Source organism: Rhinoraja longicauda, chromosome 9, assembly GCF_053455715.1.
Source record: "Rhinoraja longicauda isolate Sanriku21f chromosome 9, sRhiLon1.1, whole genome shotgun sequence".
Lineage (NCBI taxonomy): Eukaryota > Metazoa > Chordata > Chondrichthyes > Rajiformes > Arhynchobatidae > Rhinoraja > Rhinoraja longicauda.
The window spans coordinates 20,872,437-20,894,978 of NC_135961.1; the positions used below are offsets into that span (position 1 = coordinate 20,872,437).

At 41.1% G+C, this 22,542-nt stretch overlaps 1 protein-coding gene across 1 annotated transcript in view; it reads left to right on the forward strand.

Annotated features, from left to right (window-relative positions):
- Positions 1–22,542, forward strand: part of LOC144596524 (transforming growth factor beta-2 proprotein-like) — an 80,680-nt gene that overhangs the window by 15,390 nt on the left and 42,748 nt on the right. Inside the window, exon 2 of the mRNA XM_078404923.1 lies at positions 13,848–14,011. Within this exon, the coding sequence (XP_078261049.1) occupies positions 13,848–14,011 (164 nt within the window). The remainder of the gene's footprint in view (positions 1–13,847; positions 14,012–22,542) is intronic.

Sequence of the window (22,542 nt, forward strand, 5' to 3'; positions counted from 1 at the left end):
GTGGTCAATGGAGGCAATTTATAAATGAATAAAGTTAGTATGGTTTTCATTCTTTCATCTTGTTAGTACCTGTTATAGCAACAAGGCAGATGTTAACTAAATATGACAATCAATCTCTGTCTATGTCAATTTACTCCGACATGGTGAGGAAAATCCTCAGTAGAGGAAAGTTTTGGGAGCCAAAGATCAAAAACCCACAATCCCTTCCCAGCAAGCGATGTTTACCATGTGTCCTGGTATCAAATTACTTGCCTGTTTATCTGTTTATCGTTTACTTGCCTGTATATTTGTTAAATGCCAGAAAGACTGGGACTTCTACCGATACATAATCAAATCACATTTGCAAATTCCAAACTTATTGTCATGTTAGTAGACACAAAATGCTGGCACTAACTCAGCCGATCAGGCAGCATCTCTGGAGAAAAGGAATAGGTGACATTTCAGGTGAGACCCTTCTTCAGACCATTGCCATAATATCGGTCTTGGTTTATTATTGTCATGCTAAGTTAGTTTTCAATATGCTGAAGTATTGGACTCCTTGTGGAGTCCAGTGGGACTTCCTGAGTTCTCCAACATTAGTCCTGATGCAGGACCTACTAATCCATTGATTTCTATGCAGACTGTGAGGCTGCAAAGAACAAAGGTGAGAGGGTAAGATTTTGAAGAAAATTATCGATGGTTTGTTCAGTGTATTTAATTATTTAAAATTACTTGTGAAAGTCTTTCATTTTTATCAATTTAACAGTCATGTAGTACTTCTAGAACTTTTTATCACAGGATCAATCGTAACCTATCTTCATAAGGCCTCTTGTCTTGTATCTCGTTCCCCTCCCCCTTAGCTCTGCATTGAAAGTTGGAGATCTTCTCTCAGTCCTGAGAAAGAGTCACTGCCCAAAACATGGATTGCTTTCTCTTCTCGCAGATACTGCTTGACTGATTGAGTTTGCCTGGCATTTTTGTTTTTGTTTCAGACACGCACATCTGCTGTTTAGTTTAGTTTAGAGATACGGCATGGAAAAGAGTCCTTCAGCCCACCGAGTCCGCACCGACCAGCGATCCCCGTACACTAGCACTATCCGACACACACTAGAGATCATTTACAGTTTTTTTACCAAAGCAAATTAACCTACAAACCTGTATGTCTTTGGAGTGTGGGAGGAAACAGGAGCACCCAGGGAAAACCCACGCTGTCACGGGGAGAACATGGAAACTCCGTACAGACAACACCCATAGTCAGAATTGAAAGTTCTCTGACGCTGTAAGGTAGCAACTCTGCCACTATGCCAACCTGCTGCAAGTTATATGTCTTTCATTTTTCTACATTTATAAAATACATTTTGCTGTATAAAATGTATATTATTTATTTGAGAGATTTTAACAAAATGACAAAAATATTTAAAATCTTGATAGCTTTGAGAGCTGGCCCACGTGTGGGGAGCACCTTGCTCGATGTTGAAGTTGAAAGGGCTTCTCCATCACATGGGGCATGGAGCTTGTTGTTGGACTGTGCTGCTTTCATCAGCAATAATAGTCCTTCCTTTGGATCACATGAAAGAGGGGCAATTGCTGGCAGCGATTATAAATCACAGGTCATTACATCCCAAGTTGTAGTTAGATTTTAAAAAAAGTCTTATTTGACTGGGAACACAAATCTCCACTTAGTTATCCAGATGCATTGAAAGATTAACATTTCCCCAATATCTAATATAATTAGTTTAAGATGTAAACCAAAGAAATAGATCTGTCTCTGATGCTACTACTTATGTTGTGGGTTTGGTTGGCTACTGTACATGTGGCTCATCTAACTGGAAGTAATTATCGTTTTTGTATCTTCACATTCTTGGCAGGGAGAATCAAATGAAACCGTGGATGGGTTTATAGGCTGATTATCATTTATGAAAGGCCAACACAATCTTTCAAATATAGTAAATGATCATCTTTACTGCAGTCCATAACGCTATCAATTGGTATTCCTTGACTGCTATGGGTGGAGTGAATCACCCCCGTCCACTGGATGAAAACATCATAACAGGATAGAAACCAGAAATTCTCTGCAACTACTTTCCAGAACCCCGTGTTTAAACTTTTGGACAAAATGGGACCATTACACCTTGTAAATAAAATATCGAAATGCTAGTTTTCAACCTAACACCTCATAGAGTCATAGAGTGATACAGTGTGGAGACAGGCTCTTTGACCCAACTTGCCCACACCGTCCAACATGTCCCAGCTACACTAGTCCCACCTGCCTGCGTTTGGTCCATATCCCTCCAAACTTGTCCTATCCATGTACCTGTCCAAATGTTTCTTAAACGTTGCAATAGTAGACAATAGACAATAGACAATAGGTGCAGGAGGAGGCCATTCAGCCCTTCGAGCCAGCACCGCCATTCAATGTGATCATGGCTGATCATTCTCAATCAGTTCCTGCCTTCTCCCCATACCCCCTGACTCTGCTATCCTTAAGAGCTCTATCCAGCTCTTTCTTGAATGCATTCAGAGAATTGGCCTCCACTGCCTTCTGAGGCAGAGAATTCCACAGATTGACAACTCTCTGACTGAAAAAGTTTTTCCTCATCTCAGTTCTAAATGGCCTACCCCTTATTCTTAAACTGTGGCCCCTTGTTCTGGACTCCCCCAACATTGGGAACATGTTTCCTGCCTCTAAAGTGCCCAACCCCTTAATAATCTTATACGTTTCGATAAGATCTCCTCCCATCCTTCTAAATTCCAGTGTATACAAGCCTAGTCGCTCCAGTCTTTCAACATATGATAGTCCCGCCATTCCTGGAATTAACCTAGTAAACCTACGCTGCACGCCCTCAATAGCAAGAATATCCTTCCTCAAATTTGGAGACCAAAACTGCACACAGTACTCCAGGTGCGGTCTCACTAGGGCCCTGTACAACTGCAGAAGGACCTCTTTGCTCCTATACTCAACTCCTCTTGTTATGAAGGCCAACATTCCATTGGCTTTCTTCACTGCCTGCTCTACCTGCATGCTTCCTTTCAGTGACTGATGCACTAGGACACCCAGATCTCGTTGTACGTCACCTGTTTCTAACTTGACACCATTCAGATAATACTCTGCCTTCCTATTCTTACCACCAAAGTGGATAACCTCACACTTATCCACATTAAACTGCATCTGCCATGCATCCGCCCACTCACACAACCTGTCCAAGTCACCCTGCAACCTCATAGCATCTTCCTCACAGTTCACACTACCACCCAGCTTTGTATCATCTGCAAATTTGCTAATGGTACTTTTAATCCCTTCATCCAAGTCATTAATGTATAGTACCTGCCTCAATAACCTCCTCTGGCAGCTCGTTCCATACACCCACCACCCTTCGTGTGAAAAGGTTATCCCTCAGATTCCTATTAAATTGTTTCCCCTTCACCTTAAACCTATGTCCTCTGGTCCTCAATTCCTCCCTCTGGGCAAGAGACTGTGCGTCTACCCTATTTATTCCTCTCATGCTGGAAGTGAATTTGTAATGGTTTCTGGTCATTTGCTGATTACTTTGCTGTAATCATTTGCTGATTACAATTAATTAATGGCAAGGATTGTCCAGTTGACACAATCTACTGGTATTCACCCTGATTGTTGTGTTACTAACAGCAACGTTAGGATTCTTGTGCATTTGCTGCTAAAAGCAAATATATCAATATTGCTGGCAGCGATTCAATGCACCATCCATAGGCTGCACTATTTTATAACCTCAATCAATATTCATGTAGAAGATGGATTTGATAAACATTGCATGGTTAAGTGCATTTTCAATGGAATACAAAACTATTATTACTGTTTTATTACAGTCTGGTCCTACTCTTATGTACAATTTTCATGCTGCAGATAACATTAAAAAATATATATTTCTTTGCATGTTTTATGGGATGCTTTAACTTGTTATAGAGTCAGAGAATCATACAGCACGAAAACAGGCCCTTCAGTCCAACCTTTCTGTGCCAACCAAAATGCAGCATCAAAGTTCGTCCCATTTGCCCGCGTTTGGCCCATATCCCTCTAAACTGTTCCTATACATATACCTGTCCATTGCTGTTATGGAACCTCCCCAAACTACCTCATTTGACAACTCATTCCATATATCTAACATCATCTGAGTGGTGGTCATAATATCATAATTTTAGATGTAATTTTTATTTCTTGCTCAGTAAAATGGTTAAAATACTAACCTAAGATTGTGCATTTTCTTTCCTGGTTTGTTCACACTGCGAAGTCTTCCATGTGATTGGCTGCACATCCATTTTTGTGTCAACACAGTTGTTTAATGTCGGGGATCCCATTGAACAGCCCCCAACAGGTTACGAAAAGAAAGCCCATTCCGTGGTGATTGGCAGACTTTTGTGCACAGTCTTCTTTGAGCTTGGCAGCATAAGCCATCGGTTCATTGTTGAGCAGAACACCAGGCCATTACTTCCGCAACTTTTAATGATAGATTGTAAAATGAAACTCATTTACTAGGGAAATTTAAAATTCAGCCCTGAAACAGTTAAACGTGTGTCCCAATGAAATGGAAAGAAAAAATTATTTAACATACAATTCTGTGCAAAGAAACTGAAATATGTTTGCCAAAAGTGTTGTCATGGTGACCTCTATATTAAAAAAAATATTTCATATGGGTCAGATAAATTGTTGTGCTGGCCACTAAAGACTCTTTCTATCAACCAACTTATTCTGAGGGCATCTGGGCTGTAGATTGTGGAAAATAAACCAGAATGTCACTGCCAAGATTTGTGTGGCAACGTTACAAAGCCCACATTGGAAGAAAAATTGCTGTCAATGGTGGCCATTTTGAATAGCATAGACAACAACGTCAGGAAGCTTTATTTTATCACTCCAAATGATGACTCTTGACAGCCTTGGCTGCAGACTAGAACTAGAACATTGGAAGAGGACCAGGACATTCGGCCCTTCAAGCTTGTTCTGATATTCAATTAGATCATTGCTAGACCGTGTTTTAGCTTCATTACCTCTCTTGAACCCATGAAACTTAATTATCTTGCTTAATGTGTATCAATCTCAATTGGCCAGTTCCATACTACTTCTACTCTTTATGTGAGGATGTACATCTTGACCACCCATGAATGGCTTGACTTTTAAGGTTATGCCCCCTTGTTCTCAGCTCCCCTACCAGGAGTGCAGACTCACACAAAACAGCAGTAATTTATTATTTTGTGTTGCTGTGAAATATCCCTTGAGCTTACTTGGACGGTGTGCTGTTGGACTGTGCCAACTTTTATAGGACTTTGCTCAGAGGCTCAGTAAACAGTATTACTGTGGTTTCATATTTTCCTTTAAGTGTAATTAAAATATCCAAGGTTTGCAATGTACGGATCAGTCTCTTTCACATAATCGAAGGATGGATATCGTGACAGAGGCTGCAGTAAAGTAGAACACTTTTCTGCATTTTCTGACAATGTTTCACATTCATCATATCATATCATATCATATCATATCATATATCTACAGCCGGAAACAGGCCTTTTCGGCCCTCCAAGTCCGTGCCGCCCAGTGATCCCCGTACATTAACACTATCCTACACCCACTAGGGACAATTTTTACATTTACCCAGCCAATTAACCTACATACCTGTACGTCTTTGGAGTGTGGGAGGAAACCGAAGATCTCGGAGTAAACCCACGCAGGTCACGGGGAGAACGTACAAACTCCTTACAGTGCAGCACCCGTAGTCAGGATCGAACCTGTGTCTCCGGCGCTGCATTCGCTGTAAAGCAGCAACTCTACCGCTGCGCTACCGTGCCGCCCATTCTACCAGGTCAGATACAATATTGCCCATCTCCTTTTCAAACCTTGATACAAGATGCATTAAGTCTTTAGACTTTAGAGATATGGCATTGAAACAGGCCCTTCGGCCCACTTAGTCTGCATCGACCAGCGATCACCCCGCACACTAGAACTATCCTGCACACTAGGGACAATTTATAATTTTACCGTAGCCAATTAACCTACAAAACTGTACATCTTTGGAGTGTGGGAGGAAACTGGAGCACCCGGAGAAAACCCATGCAATTACAGGGGGTACGTACAAACTCCGTGCAGACCTGGAGTCAGGATCAAACCCTGGTCTCTGGCGCTGAAAGGCAGCAGCTCTAACACTGCGCTACTGCTGTGCCACTGTGCTGTCCACAGTCAATCCCTCATTCCTTGTTTTCCTTTAGAAAGTAGTTCATCACTGCACGTGCTAGATAAGATGCTAAAGAATTCCCAATACAGAATGACTCAAAAATATCTGGGGTTAGCTTTGTTCCTACTGAGCAGAAAGGGTGATCTCACAACATAGCAGTTTATTTGTGTTGACTGCAATAGAACTACATTTCCAAAGGGGAGTTCAGTACTCAGTGTTGCTACTCCACATGAATGTTTCACGTAAATGACAGAGGACAAATAGTCAAGTCCCCGAGCTGCGGCAGGCTTGGTTTGACAACTACGACAATCTTGACAACCTGAGAGCGTTGAAATACTTTCGTCGATGAATTCCCACAAAATTAAATTTAAAGTTGTGAAATTCAGGGCAAAAGATGGGCATATAAATTAAATTGCATGAATGATGGAAATTAGTTCATTAGTGGAAAGGGTGATGTTAGGATTATTGGGGAGTATTGAATAGAATATCCTTAGACGCAGTATTTCCAATATAAATTAAGTGTAATATATTCGCATTTGTATAAAATGCCAGATTGTGAAGGGTAATTAAATCACCACGATAGGCCAGAAACAATAGAATTAAATGGAAAAAAATATGCGAATGGTTAGTTTAGTTTAGTGTATTGTCACGTGTACCAAGGTACAGTGAAAAGCTTTTGTTGCATGCTAATCAGTTAGTAGAAATAGAAGGTATTTATTCACAAAATGCTGGAGTAACTCAGCAGGTCAGGCAACATCTCAGGAGTGAAGGAATGGGCGACGTTTCGGGTCGAGACCCTTCTTCAGGCTAAAGAAGGGTCTCGACCTGAAACGTCGCCCATTCCTTCTCTCTTGAGATGCTGCCTGACCTGCTGAGTTACTCCAGCATTTTGTGAATAAATACCTTCGATTTGTACCAGCATCTGCAGTTATTTTCTTACACAGTTAGTAGAAATATATGATTATAATCGATCCATTTACAGTGTCTAGATACATAATAAGGGAATAATGTTTAGTGCAATGTAAAGCCAGCAAAGTCCGATTAAAGATAGTCCGAGGGTCACTAAAGAGGTAGATAGTAGTTCAGCATTGTTCTCTGGTTGTGGTAGGATGATTCTGTTGCCTGATAACAGCTGGGAAGAAACTGTCCCTGAATCTGGAGGTGTGCATTTTCACACTTCTATATCTTTTGCCTGTTGGGAGAGAGGAGGAGGGAGTGGCCAGGGTGCGACTCATCCTTGATTGTGCTGCTGGCCTTGCCAAGGCAGCGTGAGGTATAAATGGAGTAAATAGAGGGAGGTTGGTTTGTGTGATGGTCTGGGCTGCATCCACAATTCTCTGCCATTTCTTGCAGTCTTGGGTGGAGCTGTTCCCAAACCAAGCTGTGATGCACCCTGATAAAATGGAAGTAGCAGTTTTTGAATGGGCAAAATATGATGAGGTTTAATGCAGGCAGCTGCAATGTGGAAACCCAGAAATAGGAACATTCACTGCTTAACCAAAGTAGAGCAGAAACTAAACAATGAGCTGAAATAAAGTTAGAAAATACTGGAGATATTTAGCAGAACAGGCTGCATCTGTGGAGAAATAAACTGAGCTGATGTTTCAGGCCAAAACCTTTCATCATGACTGGGACAAGTTGTAAATTCAACACGTTTTCAGTTGTAGAGAAAGGGGGAGTGAGGAGAGTACAAAAGGAATATTAGTGATCTCTATTTTTTCCATCCTATCATAAACATTGTTCACTCCACAATTTGAAACAATTTGTTCTCTGCAACTTGAAACATTTTTAATATTCAACTTTATCTCATTTTGATGAAGTCATTAATCTGAAACATTAACTCAATTTCTCTATCCACCAATGTTGCCTGACCTGCTGACTATTTCCAGCATTTTCTGTTTTTAGTTTTTTAATTCCAACATTACATTTTTTCCTTTTTGAACACCCAGTTGAGCTTTGAGTTAAGTTATCATGCAAATAGACATCAGAGGAAGGAATGATAAGTGCTCAGACAGTTTATATCTTGAGAAGAATATTTTGTTCTAGTCACCATGAAATAAGTATCCACTTACCAGAATCGGGTATATGAGTTTAAAGGAAGGCTGAAGGTAACATGTCTTTACAGTTTATGAACAAGATAATCTCAGCAATTATTGTATAGAAGTAGATAAGTGAGTACGAGTGCTGTCTGTACGGAGTTTGTACGTTCTCTCCGTGACCGCGTGTGTGTTTTCTCCCGATGCTCCAATTTCCTCCCACTCCAAAGACGTACAGGTATGTAGGTTAATTGGCTTGGTGTATGTGTAAATTGTCCCTTGTGTATTGGATAGTGTTAATGTGCGGGGATCGCTGGTCGACGTGGACTCGATGGGCCAAAGGGCCTGTTTCTGCGCTGTATCTCTAAAACTAAAAAACGAAAACAAAATTTTGTGCAGGTTTTATAGGTTAATTGGCTTCTGTAAATTGTCCCTAGTGTGCAGGATAAAACTAGTGTACGGGTGATCGTAGTCGGTGTGGACACGTTGGGCCGAAGGGCCTGTTTCCAAGCTACTTCTCTAAACTAGACTAACATGTCCCATCTACATTAGTCACACCTGCTTGCATTATATAGGCCCATAATCCCTCTAAACCTGTCCTTTCCATGTACCTGTCCAAATGTTTAAACTAAACTAAACTTAGGTTTATTATTGTCACTTGCACCAAGGTGCAGTGAAAAGCTTTTGTTTGCATGCTATCCAATCAAATCAGATCATGCAATGCATGAATACAATCAAGCCAAATGCAAGTACAAAAGGTAGAGTGAAGACCCACACACTAGAGTGCAGTACAGATGGAAGTAGTGTTAAATTTGCAAGTGGAAAAGAGATTTAAAACAGTGGAGCGATTGATGTAAGATGCATTAAATCTTTAGACTTTAGAGATACGGCGCTGAAACAGGCACTTCGATCTTCTGCCCTTTTCTTATGGCATTGACCTCCATTCGATGCAGTCTGATAATTCCACTCATCTTTCTATACTGTGTCCAAATTGTTGTTATTCCTATGTTATATTCAACATTAAATATTAATCAACCAAGCCTGTAGCTGACAGACAAATACACAGGCCATTGTGTTATTTGGAATATTCATGATCCTAAATATTTGTATTGACTCTATTAATGTCTCAGTTGAGCCAAACTTTGATTCCCAAAGTTTGTTAAATTATTGCATTATCCAAACCACAGAGAGTAAGTGATTTGTAAATCAGGTTAACAAGTAATTTGTCATGATTTTACTTGGTTTTAGACCATCAGTACCAATACATTCTGAAGCCTGTCAGGATATTTAATGCTTAAATAAATAAAGTAAAAAAGCAATCATGAAGTAATAGAATCAAACAGTGTGGAAACAGGCCCTTCGGCCCAACTTGCCCACACTGACCAACATGTCCCATCTACATTAGTCACACCTGCTTGCATTATATAGTCCCATAATCCCATCTAAACCTGTCCTTTCCATGTACCTGTCCAAATGTTTCTTAAACGTTGCTATAGTACCTGCCTCAACTACCTCCTCTGGCAGCTCGTTCCATACACCCACCAACATTTGTGTGAAAGAGTTACCTCTCGGGTTCCTATTAAATCTTTCCTCCCTCACCCAAGCATTGCAAATAGGTACAATGTTGCTAATCAAGTAATGGACACCTTTGGATCACATCTAAACCATAGGGAGGTTTTCCTCATCCTGAAGTTGAAATCCTTTCAAGGTTTTTCACTTTTCCCTCGAGGAAAGGAAATTAAATAGCAACAATTGTAAGACGAAAGCAAAGAATTAATCCTATACAGATTAACTCTCAGGAGAAAAGAGCACACTTATGTATAGGATGAAGCTTGATTGAGGATAAATAATGCCATTTCTTTAACTTAAAAATCCAGGTGTCATCATTAGTACCTAGGTGACAGCTCACATTGTTTAGGGAATTTGGGCTGAACCTCTGAGATCAAATTACATCCTGTTAATTCATTGCAATCATATTATTTGTAATTCAATATTTTATTGAAATAGTTCATGTTAAAGCCTGATATCTTGGGGAATGTGAATACATTTGGTTCCTGTCTGTTGCGGTGAACTACTAATGTCACAGCTACATTAATTCAGATATTTTATTAATATTCCAAGGAGCTACTGTAATGTGCTATCTTCAAAATTGTAATGTCATGTGGGGCATTGAAGGCCAAAGTATGTGTGCGGGTCATAAATTCTAAGACAAACATATGAGCAACTTTAAACGCAGTGTGTCAGCATTCCAGAGTTACAAATATTGGAGTACCATTCTGTCATACTTTAGTCTTGAGAGATACAGCGTGGAAACAGGCCATTTGGCGAACCAAGTCTGCACCTATTGCAAACAGGTACACCTTCTTGGGAGCTGTTGGGGCAGAAGACGCTTCCAGTACGAGCGGCGGACAGGTTGGTGGCTCTAATCCAGGCAAGGAGACTCGACCAGGGAGACCGAAGTCGGGAAGAGCCATAGTAGTGGGTGACTCCATTATCCGAGGTACGGACAGTAGATTCTGTGGCGGCAGGCGGGACTTGAGGATGGTCTGTTGCCTCCCTGGTGCCAGGGTTCAAGACATCACGGGGCGGCTTCAGAACATCCTAGTGAGGGAAGGCGATCGACCGGAAGTAGTATAAGAAAATAACTGCAGATGCTGGTACAAATCGAAGGTATTTATTCACAAAATGCTGGAGTAACTCAGCAGGTCAGGCAGCATCTCAGGAGAGAAGAAATGGGTGACGTTTCAGGTCGAGACCCTTCTTCAGACTGAAGTAGTTGTGCACGTGGGCACGAACGACATTGGGAGGAAGAGGAAGGAGGTACTGCGACGTGAGTTTAGAGAGTTGGGAAGAAGACTGAGAAGTAGGACGTCGAGGGTGGTTATCTCTGGACTGTTACCTGTACCTCGTGCTGGTGAGGGCAGGAACAGAGAGAGCGGGGATATGAATGTATGGCTGAGGGGATGGTGCAGGGAGCAGGGATTTAGATTTCTAGACCACTGGGACCTCTTCAGGGGTAGGGGTGACCTGTACAAAAGGGACGGGTTACACCTTAACAGCAGGGGGACCAACATTCTGGCAGGCAGGTTTGCTAGTGTTACACGTGTGGGTTTAAACTAAGTAGTGGGGGGGAGGGGTTGACAAATTGGGAATATGAAGATGGAGTTAAAGGGGAAGCGAATACAGGAGAAATTGCAAAGGACTCTTGAATAAATGGGAAGGGAAGTTCTAGATGGGATAAGAGAGTAAGGTCAGGGCCAATGGTGACCGGTGTGAGAGGGGAGGTGAATACCGAAGTGAAAGTGTTGTATTTAAATGCGCAAAGTATAATAAATAAAGTGGATGAGCTCGAGGCTCAGTTAGACATTGGCAAGTATGATGTTGTGGGAATTACAGAGACATGGCTACAAGAGGACCAGGGCTGGGAACTGAATATTCAGGGGTACACAACGTATAGAAAAGACAGACATGTGGGCAGAGGGGGTGGGGTAGCTCTGTTGGTAAGGAATGATATTCACTCCCTTGCAAGGGGTGACATAGAATCAGATGTAGAATCAGTATGGGTTGAAATGAGAAATTGTAAGGGTAAAAAGACCCAAATGGGAGTTATCTACAGGCCCCCAAACAGTAGCCTCGACATAGGGTGCAAGTTGAATCAAGAGCTAAAATTGGCATGTCGCAAATGTACTGCTACGGTGGTTATGGGAGATTTCAACATACAGGTAGACTGGGAAAATCAGGTTGGTAATGGACCCCAGGAAAGAGAGTTTGTGAAGTGCCTCCGAGATGGATTCTTAGAACAGCTTGTACTGGAGCCAACCAGGGAGAAGGCAATTCTGGATTTAGTGTTGTGTAATGAACCTGATCTGATAAGGGGACTAGAGGTAAAAGAGCCATTAGGAGGCAGTGATCATAATATGATAAGTTTTACTCTACAAATTGAGAGGGAGAAGGGAGTATCGGAAGTGCCAGTATTACAGTATAGCAAAGGGGATTACAGAGGCATGAGGCAGGAGCTGGCCAGATTTGACTGGAAGGAGGCCTTAGCAGGGATGACGGTGGAACAGCAATGGCAGGTATTCCTGGGAATAATGCAGAAGTTGCAGGATCAATTTATCCCAAAGAGGAGGAAAGATTCTAAGGGGAGTAAGAGGCACCCGTGGCTGACAAGGGAAGTCAAGGACAGCATAAAAATAAAAGAGAAGAAGTATAACATAACAAAGAAGAGTAGGAAGCTAGACTATTAGGACCCTTTTAAAGAGCAACAGAAGATAACTAAAATGGCAATACGGGGAGAAAAGATGAGGTACGAGGGTAAGCTAGCCAATAATATAAAGGAGGATAGTAAAAGCTTTTTTAGGTATGTGAAGAGGAAAAAATAGTCAAGGCAAATATGGGTCCTTTGAAGACAGAAGCAGGGGAATTTATTATAGGGAACAAGGAAATGGCAGACGAGTTGAACCGGTACTTTGGATCTGTCTTCACTAAGGAAGATACAAACAATCTCCCAGATGTTCTAGTGGCCAGAGATCCTAGGGTGATGGAGGAACTGAAGGAAATTCACATTAGGCAGGAAATGGTGTTGGGTAGACTGATGGGACTGAAGGCTGATAAATCCCCAGGGCCTGATGGTCTGCATCCCAAGGTACTTAAGGAGGTGGCTTTAGAAATTGTGGACGCATTAGTGATCATTTTCCAATGTTCTATAGATTCAGGATCAGTTCCTGTGGATTGGAGATAGAGCTCTTAAGGATAGCGGAGTCAGGGGTTATGGGGAGAAGGCAGGAACGAGGTACTGATTGAGAATGATCAGCCACGATCACATTGAATGTTGGTGCTGGCTCAAAGGGCCGAATGGCCTACTCCTGCACCTATTGTCTATTGTCTATTGACCAGTGATCACCTCGTACATTAACACTATCCTACACGCTAGGGACAATTTACAATTTACAGAAGCCAATTAACCTACAAACCTGTATGTCTGGAGTGTGGGAAGAAACCGGAGCAGCTGGAGAAAACCCACGTGGTCACGGGTAGAAAATACACACTCTGCACAGACAGCACCTATAGTCAGGATCAAACCCAGTTCTCTAGCGCTGTAAGGCTGCAACTCAACCGCTGCTCCACTGTGTCACCATACGAAGACAAAAGTGCTGGAGCAACTCAGCGGGTCCAGCAGCATCTCTGGAGAACATTGATGGATGACGTTTCAGGTCAGAACCTTTCTTCCGACTCGTGTCTGAAGGAGGAACCTAACCCAAAATGTCACCTATCAATGTTCTCCAGAGATGCTGTCTGACCTGATGAGTTACTCCAGCACTTTGTGTCTTCTTTTGTAAATCAGCACTTACATTTTGTCATACACCTGAAGCCCAAATGGGATGCTTCCATGACATTAAAATCTGCTACCATTTTCTCTCTGAAACAAATTGTTATTAAGTAGACCAGTCTCTGTAATAAAACTGATTTCTGATGAAGCTTGGGAATGGGGAATATTTACTATGCTCTGTTTATTTAGGAACATCTAGGATCACTAATTGACATTATAGATCCTAGTAATTTTGTGTAATTGCTTCAGTTGAAACTACTGTGATGTTTGCTGATCGTTATTGATGTTGCTCCGTACACTTCTACGTAGATGTCATCTCATCCCCACAATACAACCGATACTTCAGACACGTGCCTTTTGATGTCAGTTCAATGGAAAGGAACGCTTCCAACCTGGTGAAGGCAGAGTTCAGAGTGTTTCGAATGCAGAATCCAAAGGCAAAAGTAGAAGAACAACGAATAGAACTTTATCAGGTAACCTCTCATTTTTAAAAATATAATTTTATTTGATATGCAGTTTATTTGGTGCTAATGTGATGAGAATCTGGTTCAGTAATTGTACATTGGTTTTATGAATCCATTATGTTTCTTAATTCAGTAATTGTACATTGGTTTTATGAATCCATTATGCTTCTTCATCTCCAGCAGTCAACTAAGTGTTACAAATGGATAAACTTTCTTCTATTTATTTGTTTGTCAATGGACTGTGGGCATCGCTGGTTAGGTTGGTATTGATTGCCCATCTCAGATTGCCTCTTAACTACTTGTCTGGCTCAGCTATTTCAAAGAGCTTTGAAGAATCAATCGTATTGTTGCACATTTGAAATCACATATAAACCAGACAGTATAAAGGGGGCAATTTTCCTTTCCAGAAGGGCATTAGTGAATTGGGTATTAGTGAAAAATGTATTTGTTATCTTTGTGGATTCTTCACTAGAGATAAACTATGTCAGCAAGTGGCAAAGTTAGTCATTTTGGTTTATGGGATCTTTTCATAAAGGCACGGGAAAAGTAGCGTTACATGCAGAGGTTGAACAAATATACGAATCCTAAAATTGCTTAGTGACAAGTGAGTGGAATTCACTTGACCTTCTTTCAACTAGTGACTTCCGTTGAGAGAAACTTAGCTTTCCTCACTGCCAGCATATCACTGGTTATTCCAGAACAAACCATTTGGCTATTAAATTCATACAGGATTTTGCTGTTTTCTACATAGAAATGTAGAGTGCTTGCATTGAATTGTAACTTGCAACTGCAGTAAATCAATAATTCAAAAATTTTAAAGACTGACAATGGAAACTTCATGATGTTCAAAGGTTTACTGATAAAAGGTCGCATTTCTTGAGGCAATTGGAGGCTGAGCATCCAGAGGATAACAGTTATAAATATTATATCTTCAGTGCACAGATACTCCTTAGTATTTAACTCCATCAATTGGAATTTTTTAATGTATTTTGTGTTTCAGTACAAGAACAAGCGTGGCTGTATTTGATAAACCAATAGCTTGGTTAGATTAAGTGTTTGTCCCACTGCACTCTCGACATAACCATTTAGTTAATGTCACAGGAAAAAACATTTTCTTTCTGATGGAAAAAGATCTGAATTTTCTGATGCAATTTCTAAACATTCTTATAAATCCTGGAATCACATGCCGTGAAATAATGTTTCTCATATTTAATCATCCTAGACCTGTGGCTGCAGCAATAATCCAGTATTCAAGGTTTTCTTATGAGTTCTTGATTATTATTTAAATTATAAGCATATGGATCTAAGTCATTTTTTTCTGAACTTTTGATTTTGGGTTAGAAATTATAATGTGTTTGGAAACATGCTGAGATGAGTCTGAAGAAGGGTCTTGACCTGAATCGTCACCCATTCCTTCACTCCAGAGATGCTGCCTGTCTGGCTGAGTTACTCCAGCATTTTGTGTCGATCTGAAATGATGCTAATCCAAGATGGCGCCCAAACCAGATGACTCTTTGTGTGCTAGTCACAGAAGTGGATCTGCAAAGACACATTACAATAGCTCCACTCTTTCAAATCTCTACTCCAACAGCAATACTTCTTTCACTGTGGATGGCTTGATTGTAATCGTGTATTGTCTTTCCACCTGCTGGTTAGCGTACAACAAAAGCTTTTCATTGGACCATGTGACAATAAACTAAACTAAACTAAACTAAACTGTACAGGGGGTTGTACCAGTTCCTTCTGGGAGCACATGGAGAGAATTTTATTTTGCAATTTTGTAAGAAGACAAAGTAGAAAGAAACAGATTGAAACAAGACATAAGTTAGTTAGTTCACAGGTGGAATACTGTGTGCAGTTCTGGTCACCACACTATAGGACGGATGTGTTTGCACTGGAGAGGGTCCAGAGGTAGGGACCAGGAAGTTGCCCGCGATAAAACCTTTCAACTTTCAACAGAAAACTATGAGAAGAGATTGGATAGATTGAGGGAGGATCTGATGTATATATTCAAAATTATTGGGGGCATAGATAGGGTACATAGCGAGAAGCTTTTTCACTGAGTATAGGTATCTGTGACCAGAGGGCATAGCTTTAGGGCAAGGGACAGGAGATTTCGAGGGGTTTTGGGAAAGATTACCTTTTCAGCCCGAGGGTGGTTGAAATCTGGAACACACTGCCTGAAGTGGATGTATGGACAGGTGGTCTCAGTGAAAAAGTAACAAGATGAGAATTTGAAGCATCTTGAACTTGAAGAACAAAGCTACGGATTGAGTGTTGGAGATGGGATCAATAAAGATATACACCTTGTCGCTGGCACGAGCTTGGTGGACTGAAGGAGCTATTCTCTTGATCCTACAACTGCAAGATTGTACATGTGTACATTTTCTGATTCCAGATCTTCAGTGGGATAGTACACAGTAATTGCAATACACTGTAATTTCAAGAGTGCCAATAATCCTGCATGATCTCTTGCAAGAGAAGGACTTCTTAAAGCAATTATCTTCATGGGAACTGCTGTTTCGACAGTTGAGTCTGTGGACCAACTGTAGAAGTATCCATCTGATGATGATCCATCCTCTGATGATAATTCATCCTATGATGATGATCTACCCAAAGATCATCTGACTGGCCGCTGGAATTGTGCCATTTGATTGGAACAGTGGACATTTCATGAAATGTTATTAGCAAAAAGGGAAAGTACTGAGAAGACATGGACCAGAGACAAGGCCAAGCACTGTGATTGGAAGGATGAGTCAAGCGCTGTAAGCCATGGACAAACTGGGCCTAAGTTTTGCCATATTTGTGTCAGATAGATGGATAAACATGGTATATATCCTGGTTAGATAAAATTAAGATGTGATATTTAGTAGGACAGATAAGGGGAATAAAGTTGGATTGAGACCCAGATAATTTAATGTCAGGAAGTATGTTGGAAGCTTAAAAACTGCAAAGAGCTGCAAAGGGATATATGTCTATACACAAGTAACAGAAACGGTTAGTAAAAGCATCAAAAAGGTTACTGATCATTCAAAATACTAGCGTTTGGACTTTAAGGCCTATTGTACATAAATGCCAAAGCATTATTTACTGCCCTTTCTCAATTCAGAAAAATGTGTGGTGTTATACTTGAATTCTGGAATGGACCATATTATCATGTAGCTGAAGGCTGAAGGGTGTTTGGCTGAACTGGGATAAATTAATGAGGTGCAGTGTAGAATCACCTAAATTTCATCAATCTTCTTTGCCTGAAATTAGGACCACAGTATGATGATGTTGACTTTTCTGAAGCGAATTTATGAGGAAATTCAGCGGCATTGTGATGTAGTTAGGGAATCCTTTATTCACTCTTGTACAAGGAGCCATTTGAGAGGAGATGTTCATCATTGGTTCTTTTTGGAATCTGTAATGTAATCTGTAGGTTCTTTCATCTTTGGGCTGTGCAATTTTGACATCTTTTCTTGCAAGTAATTTCTTTGCAAAGAAAACTTATTGAAAAACCATTCAAAGTTTGTTTTGATTATTTAGAATTGAAAAATTAACATCTTGGTGATTCATTGTGGGCTGTTCATCTTGTTTTGGTGAAAAGCAAATTGACTGTGGATAGGGATGACGGGATTTGTTTATTTCCTTAAGGCCACTGTATAATAGTCTGCATTAAGTCCTCTCTTTCTACAATGCCAGCACCAAGTACATCAGCGCCATGTTTATTTTGGAGATTGGAAAACCTCCTGATGTGGTGCTGAGAATATAATCTATTCATTGTTTGGATGCCAAATGGCACAATGCCATCAAAGTCTTTATACTTCAATGAAATCAAAGATGGCACAGTGGCAGCCTAATGACATGACATGGTGCACCTTGGGGGGGGGGGGGAGGGGAAGTGGGGGGGGGGAGTACAGTAGCAGAAAATGAAAGGTAGAGACATATACTACAGAACAGTGGCAGGGGTAGGCCATTAGGCCCCTTCTGGCTTCTCCTGGCATTGAATGAGATCAATGGCTGCAATTTTTCATTTCGCAAGTTTCTGAACACATCAAAGAGGAAACTTTGCACACACACATTTCACAACAGGAAAATCCACAGAGTGAATGGTTTTGTGGTTTCCCTGTTTGGAATCAAATCATTTTCAGATGGCTCAGAGCAGGTCCCCTGAACTTCTGCTCCCTCCCCAGGAGAATAGTTAAGAGACTCTTACAAACTAGCAAAATAGGCTATTAAAAAACAATCCATTGCTGTTGCTCAAGAGCTGAAATAAGAAGAGAGAATGCTGGAAATACTCAGCAAGGCAGGTCACATCTGTAGCAAGAAGGAGAATTAATGTTTTAGGTCAGTGATGTTTTGGCATAATTCTGTGGGTAGGACAATGACCTGAAATATTCTTCGAGCACTTACCTGCCTGCCCTATTGTATTAGAAAATCTTTGTGTTTCTCCCTCCGCCCACCAACTCCTCCCTCACCCTCCCATCAACTCCCTGCAAAAAAGCAAATATTTGTAGCCGAGGAATTCTGTCATGTGGTGCATGGTTTTATAATTACTATATGATTGATGTAGAGTGTAAAATCAATTGTGAAAGGCTTTTTTGAAGTAATAATGCTCCTAGCACACAATGCAAACTTAAATCAGGAACCTGCAGGCGCATGGTGCACCTGGGAAAGGAGCACAATTGACATAAATCCACAAACAAAGCTCGACCGGCACATGCCTGTGAAACTGAATCCGTCTGAAGAAGGGTCTCGACCCGAAACGTCACCCATTCTTTCTATTCAGAGATGCTGTCTGTCCCGCTGAGTTACTCCAGCATTTTGTGTCTAACTTCGGTTTAAACCAGCATCTGTAGTTCCTTCCTACACAAACCGAATCAATGTTGAGTTAATGCTTAGTGCAGAGGATGCCCAGGGAAGCAAGTCTTATCAGCAGGTATAGACTACCGAAAGGGATCATCTGCCACTTGCAAGTTGGTGGTGGAGTCATTAATGGCTTCTACTGCAGACCACACGTTGTGTGTACAGAGTGGCTGAGCAATGCTTAATGGATATAAATATATATATGTTGTGATATATCTTGCTGCTTTTAATGGGTACTTCAAAGGAAATGTCATTGGGTTTACATTATCAGCAGTAAGAGGAAAGGGGTCAAAAGCAAGTAATTTGCCTGAGGAAGTTGAAGGAGGAAGGGTAAGAGGCTTTGATTAGAAGGGCCCATCCCCAAAGAGGCTCCTGAGATTTGTACTAAGGCATCAGTGACAAAGATCTGTCATTTTCTGTGGTTGGTGTTCCCGTCAAATGTCCCTGCCAGGAGAGGGAAAGGCTACTGCTGAAGGAGCAGTGACCTACATACACCACAATGCACAGCTCTAAAGTATTGGATGTCATAAATGTACTCCACTCCAGGAGAGGGGAATTAATCTTTTTCTTGATTGAACAGCAACAGGTGTCATAGGCATGTGGATTTTTCCCAGTTTCCAAGGCTCCTGAAGGTTCTGAAATCAAAGAAGTGTGCCTATGCAGTTCACCCAGGCTCCTTGGGTGGACTGGGACTTCCTCATGGATTGAATGTTCAAGGTGTGGTCAACACTGTTTATTCATTAAGCTCACGTTCATCCAGAGGCCAATCACCCTGCCCGCCGAGTTTCAGCCACTGCGCTGGCCAGCCACAAGGACGTCTTTTGGGGGACAAAGGCCTCCCCCTTCATTCCTGGTCCCTCACCTCAGACCTAGTCTTTCTGGAGCGTGTAATTGCAAATGCAGCTTTGCAACTCGCAGGTCTTTCTTGTTCTCTGGGGTTTCCAAGGGCCTCTAACATGCAGAATCTCTTGCAGGTGTCTGACTTTTGCACTAAAGAATCAGAGGGTTTGGTCCTTTGCCTATGCTGGCACCATTCTTTTCAATGCTTCCAATGCTGGACAATGGCTTCATGCAGTGTTTGCATTCAGTGCTGACACTTCTCTTCAAGAGGTCAATTCATGCAATCAGCAATGGTACCACCTGGTAAATCCTGCAGATTTCTGGAACTCATGAAATTTCTTGCTGTCAGTGGGGAGATTGTGATTGCTACCTCCTTGTAAGTGGTGCATGTAGAGAAAATGTAAAAAGCAAAGAACTGTAGAGGCTGGTTTATACCAAAGATACACACACAGTGCTGGAGTAACTCAGCGGGTCAGGCAGCATCTCTGGAGAAAAAGGATGGGTGACGTTTCAGGTCGGGAACCTTCCTCAGACTGAGTCTATCTTGTGTCTTGCAATTTGTGTCTATCTTGTGCATGTAGAGAAGTTATGTACAACTGGCACTGGGACTAACTGGTGCCGGTCTCGTGCGCAGCATCACTTTTGAACTTGCTTTTTTGGTCAACCTGACGCGCCACGGGATCCTAATCCAGGCAGAAAATTTGGGCTTCTCCAGTAATTAAATTGTCCTAATTTAATCACACGTAAGTGGTTGTGACAAGAATATAATGCATATTTATACAGTGCAATTAATTACTAGGTTTCTACCAACATGCTTTTATGTGAGTGCAGTTGTACAAAGAGTTTGCATTCATCTGCACTTTTAACCACCGACCACCGGAGGCTGACTTGCTTCCTTATAAACCAGCAAAAATGATGGTATGTTGCTTTTGTAATTGTATCTTTCCAGGGGCTTATTATCTTTACATGATAAACGTTAAACAGAATCCATTTTCCTTTTTTCCTTTTCATTGAAAGGCAGTGTAGATTTGCTGTAAATAGAAACAGTGCCAAAATTGAGTTATGTCAATAATGTCCTAGGAGGGTAAACCAGAATACTGTAAAATCACTTAAATAAAATAATGTCCCTTATGCTGCTTGTAAAAATATTTTGAATTGTAATTTGTATTTGACAACAAGAGAAATGGTGAGAGCTGTCTTCCAGAAGCAGCATTACTTTCCCACCTTTTACAAGGTGATCTCATAAAATCAAATAAATAGCGAAAGTGGCAGTGGTAGTTTTAGGTATGAAATTTGAGCAAGAATAAAATATTGTCATTGGAAGCAAGCCTTAAATGGCAATATAAAGAAAGAAAGGATTTTGTTTATGTGGTACCTTTCACATTTCTTTCAGAACATCCTAAAATGCTTTGCAGCCAATGAAGTCGTTTTGAGGTTCATAAGTTCAGAGGTTATAGCAGTAGAATTAGGCCATTTGGCCCATCAAGTCTACTCTGCCATTCAATCATGGCTGATCTATCTTTCCTTCTCAACTGCATTTCCTGCCTTCTCCCCGTAAACCCCTGTAAACATAGGTGCAGTCACGGCTAACATCAATGTGAGAATGACCAGATAACCTGTTCTATTAAAAAAAATGGCATCCATAATAGTTATGACATCAAGGATGCTCCCTTGCCTTTCTTCAAAATAGTGTCATTGGGTCTGTTATGTTTTGGTGAGAGAGCAGACTGGACCCTGACAGTGTTAAATCTGAACTTGTGGCCCACCTGTATCATGAAGGCAATTTCTGAGCCAGCAGCACTCAGCTGTGGGAACATTTTGACTCATGAATCACTTAGAGTCAAAACAGAAATATAATTCAGAAAAGCGTTTGTTGGACGGTTTAAATTGATGTCAGCCTAGCTTGCTACCTTTGAGATTTATCTTGAGCTGCTTGCAATAGAATTTTATTAGCCTGGCTTCGCTGTGCATTTCTGCCTTAAGTAATAATTTCCCAAAGCTCAAGCAGTAAAGCTGATAGTCTTGCTGTGTCTTGAGATATGGAATGTCTGAAGCCAGCCCGGTATCACAGGAAACCTAGCTCTTGACTACCAACCAAAAGGCTGAAATATTTTGAGTCCTTTTAGCTGACTGATTTCTTTGGAAGAGCATTGTTCATTGTCAGTGAGATTGCTAGATAAAAGTGTCATGCAAAAGTGAGTCAATTTAGTTCACATGAGAGCCAAGTAGAAAATACTTAGACAGTTCATTTTATTGAAAGCAGTTATGAAACGCCAGCAGCCAAAATCATTCCAGTCGTTTTTTTATCATAGAATATGGGAAGTGGAAAGAGTGTGAATGTTGGGAAGTGGGGTGAGGGTGTGGGGACGTAGGTGGTCGTGTTATGAGATAAATGGATATACTTTTAAAGAGAAATGTCTGGAGTATTGACATTTATAAGCCTTTTTGGTTTCTGCTTCAATAGGCTTGTTAAGTATAAATATATAATACAACCTGCAATGTTCACAAAGATGGGGCTGAATTTTAGTCCATACTGAAATTACAAGGGAAATGAGACGTAATATTGCCACAGCATTGATTTTACTTGCTCAAGCCCCCACCTTGAATGACCACTCATCTGCCACATGTAAATAGATGTGGGGTCAAGGCAGTGAATATTTCTGATATTCGGGATAGGTGTCACCAGAACCAGCTTTGTAGAGGGTCTAAAATAATGTGAGAGGGGACACACAGGTTACAGAGGATTTGTTTCCTGCAAATTGCCTCGCTGTTCAAACCCTGAATTTCATATGGGTGCATGGTCTTTTAATTAATGTAATGGTGTTTCCTGCCTCTGTGTGCTGCAGCAGTGA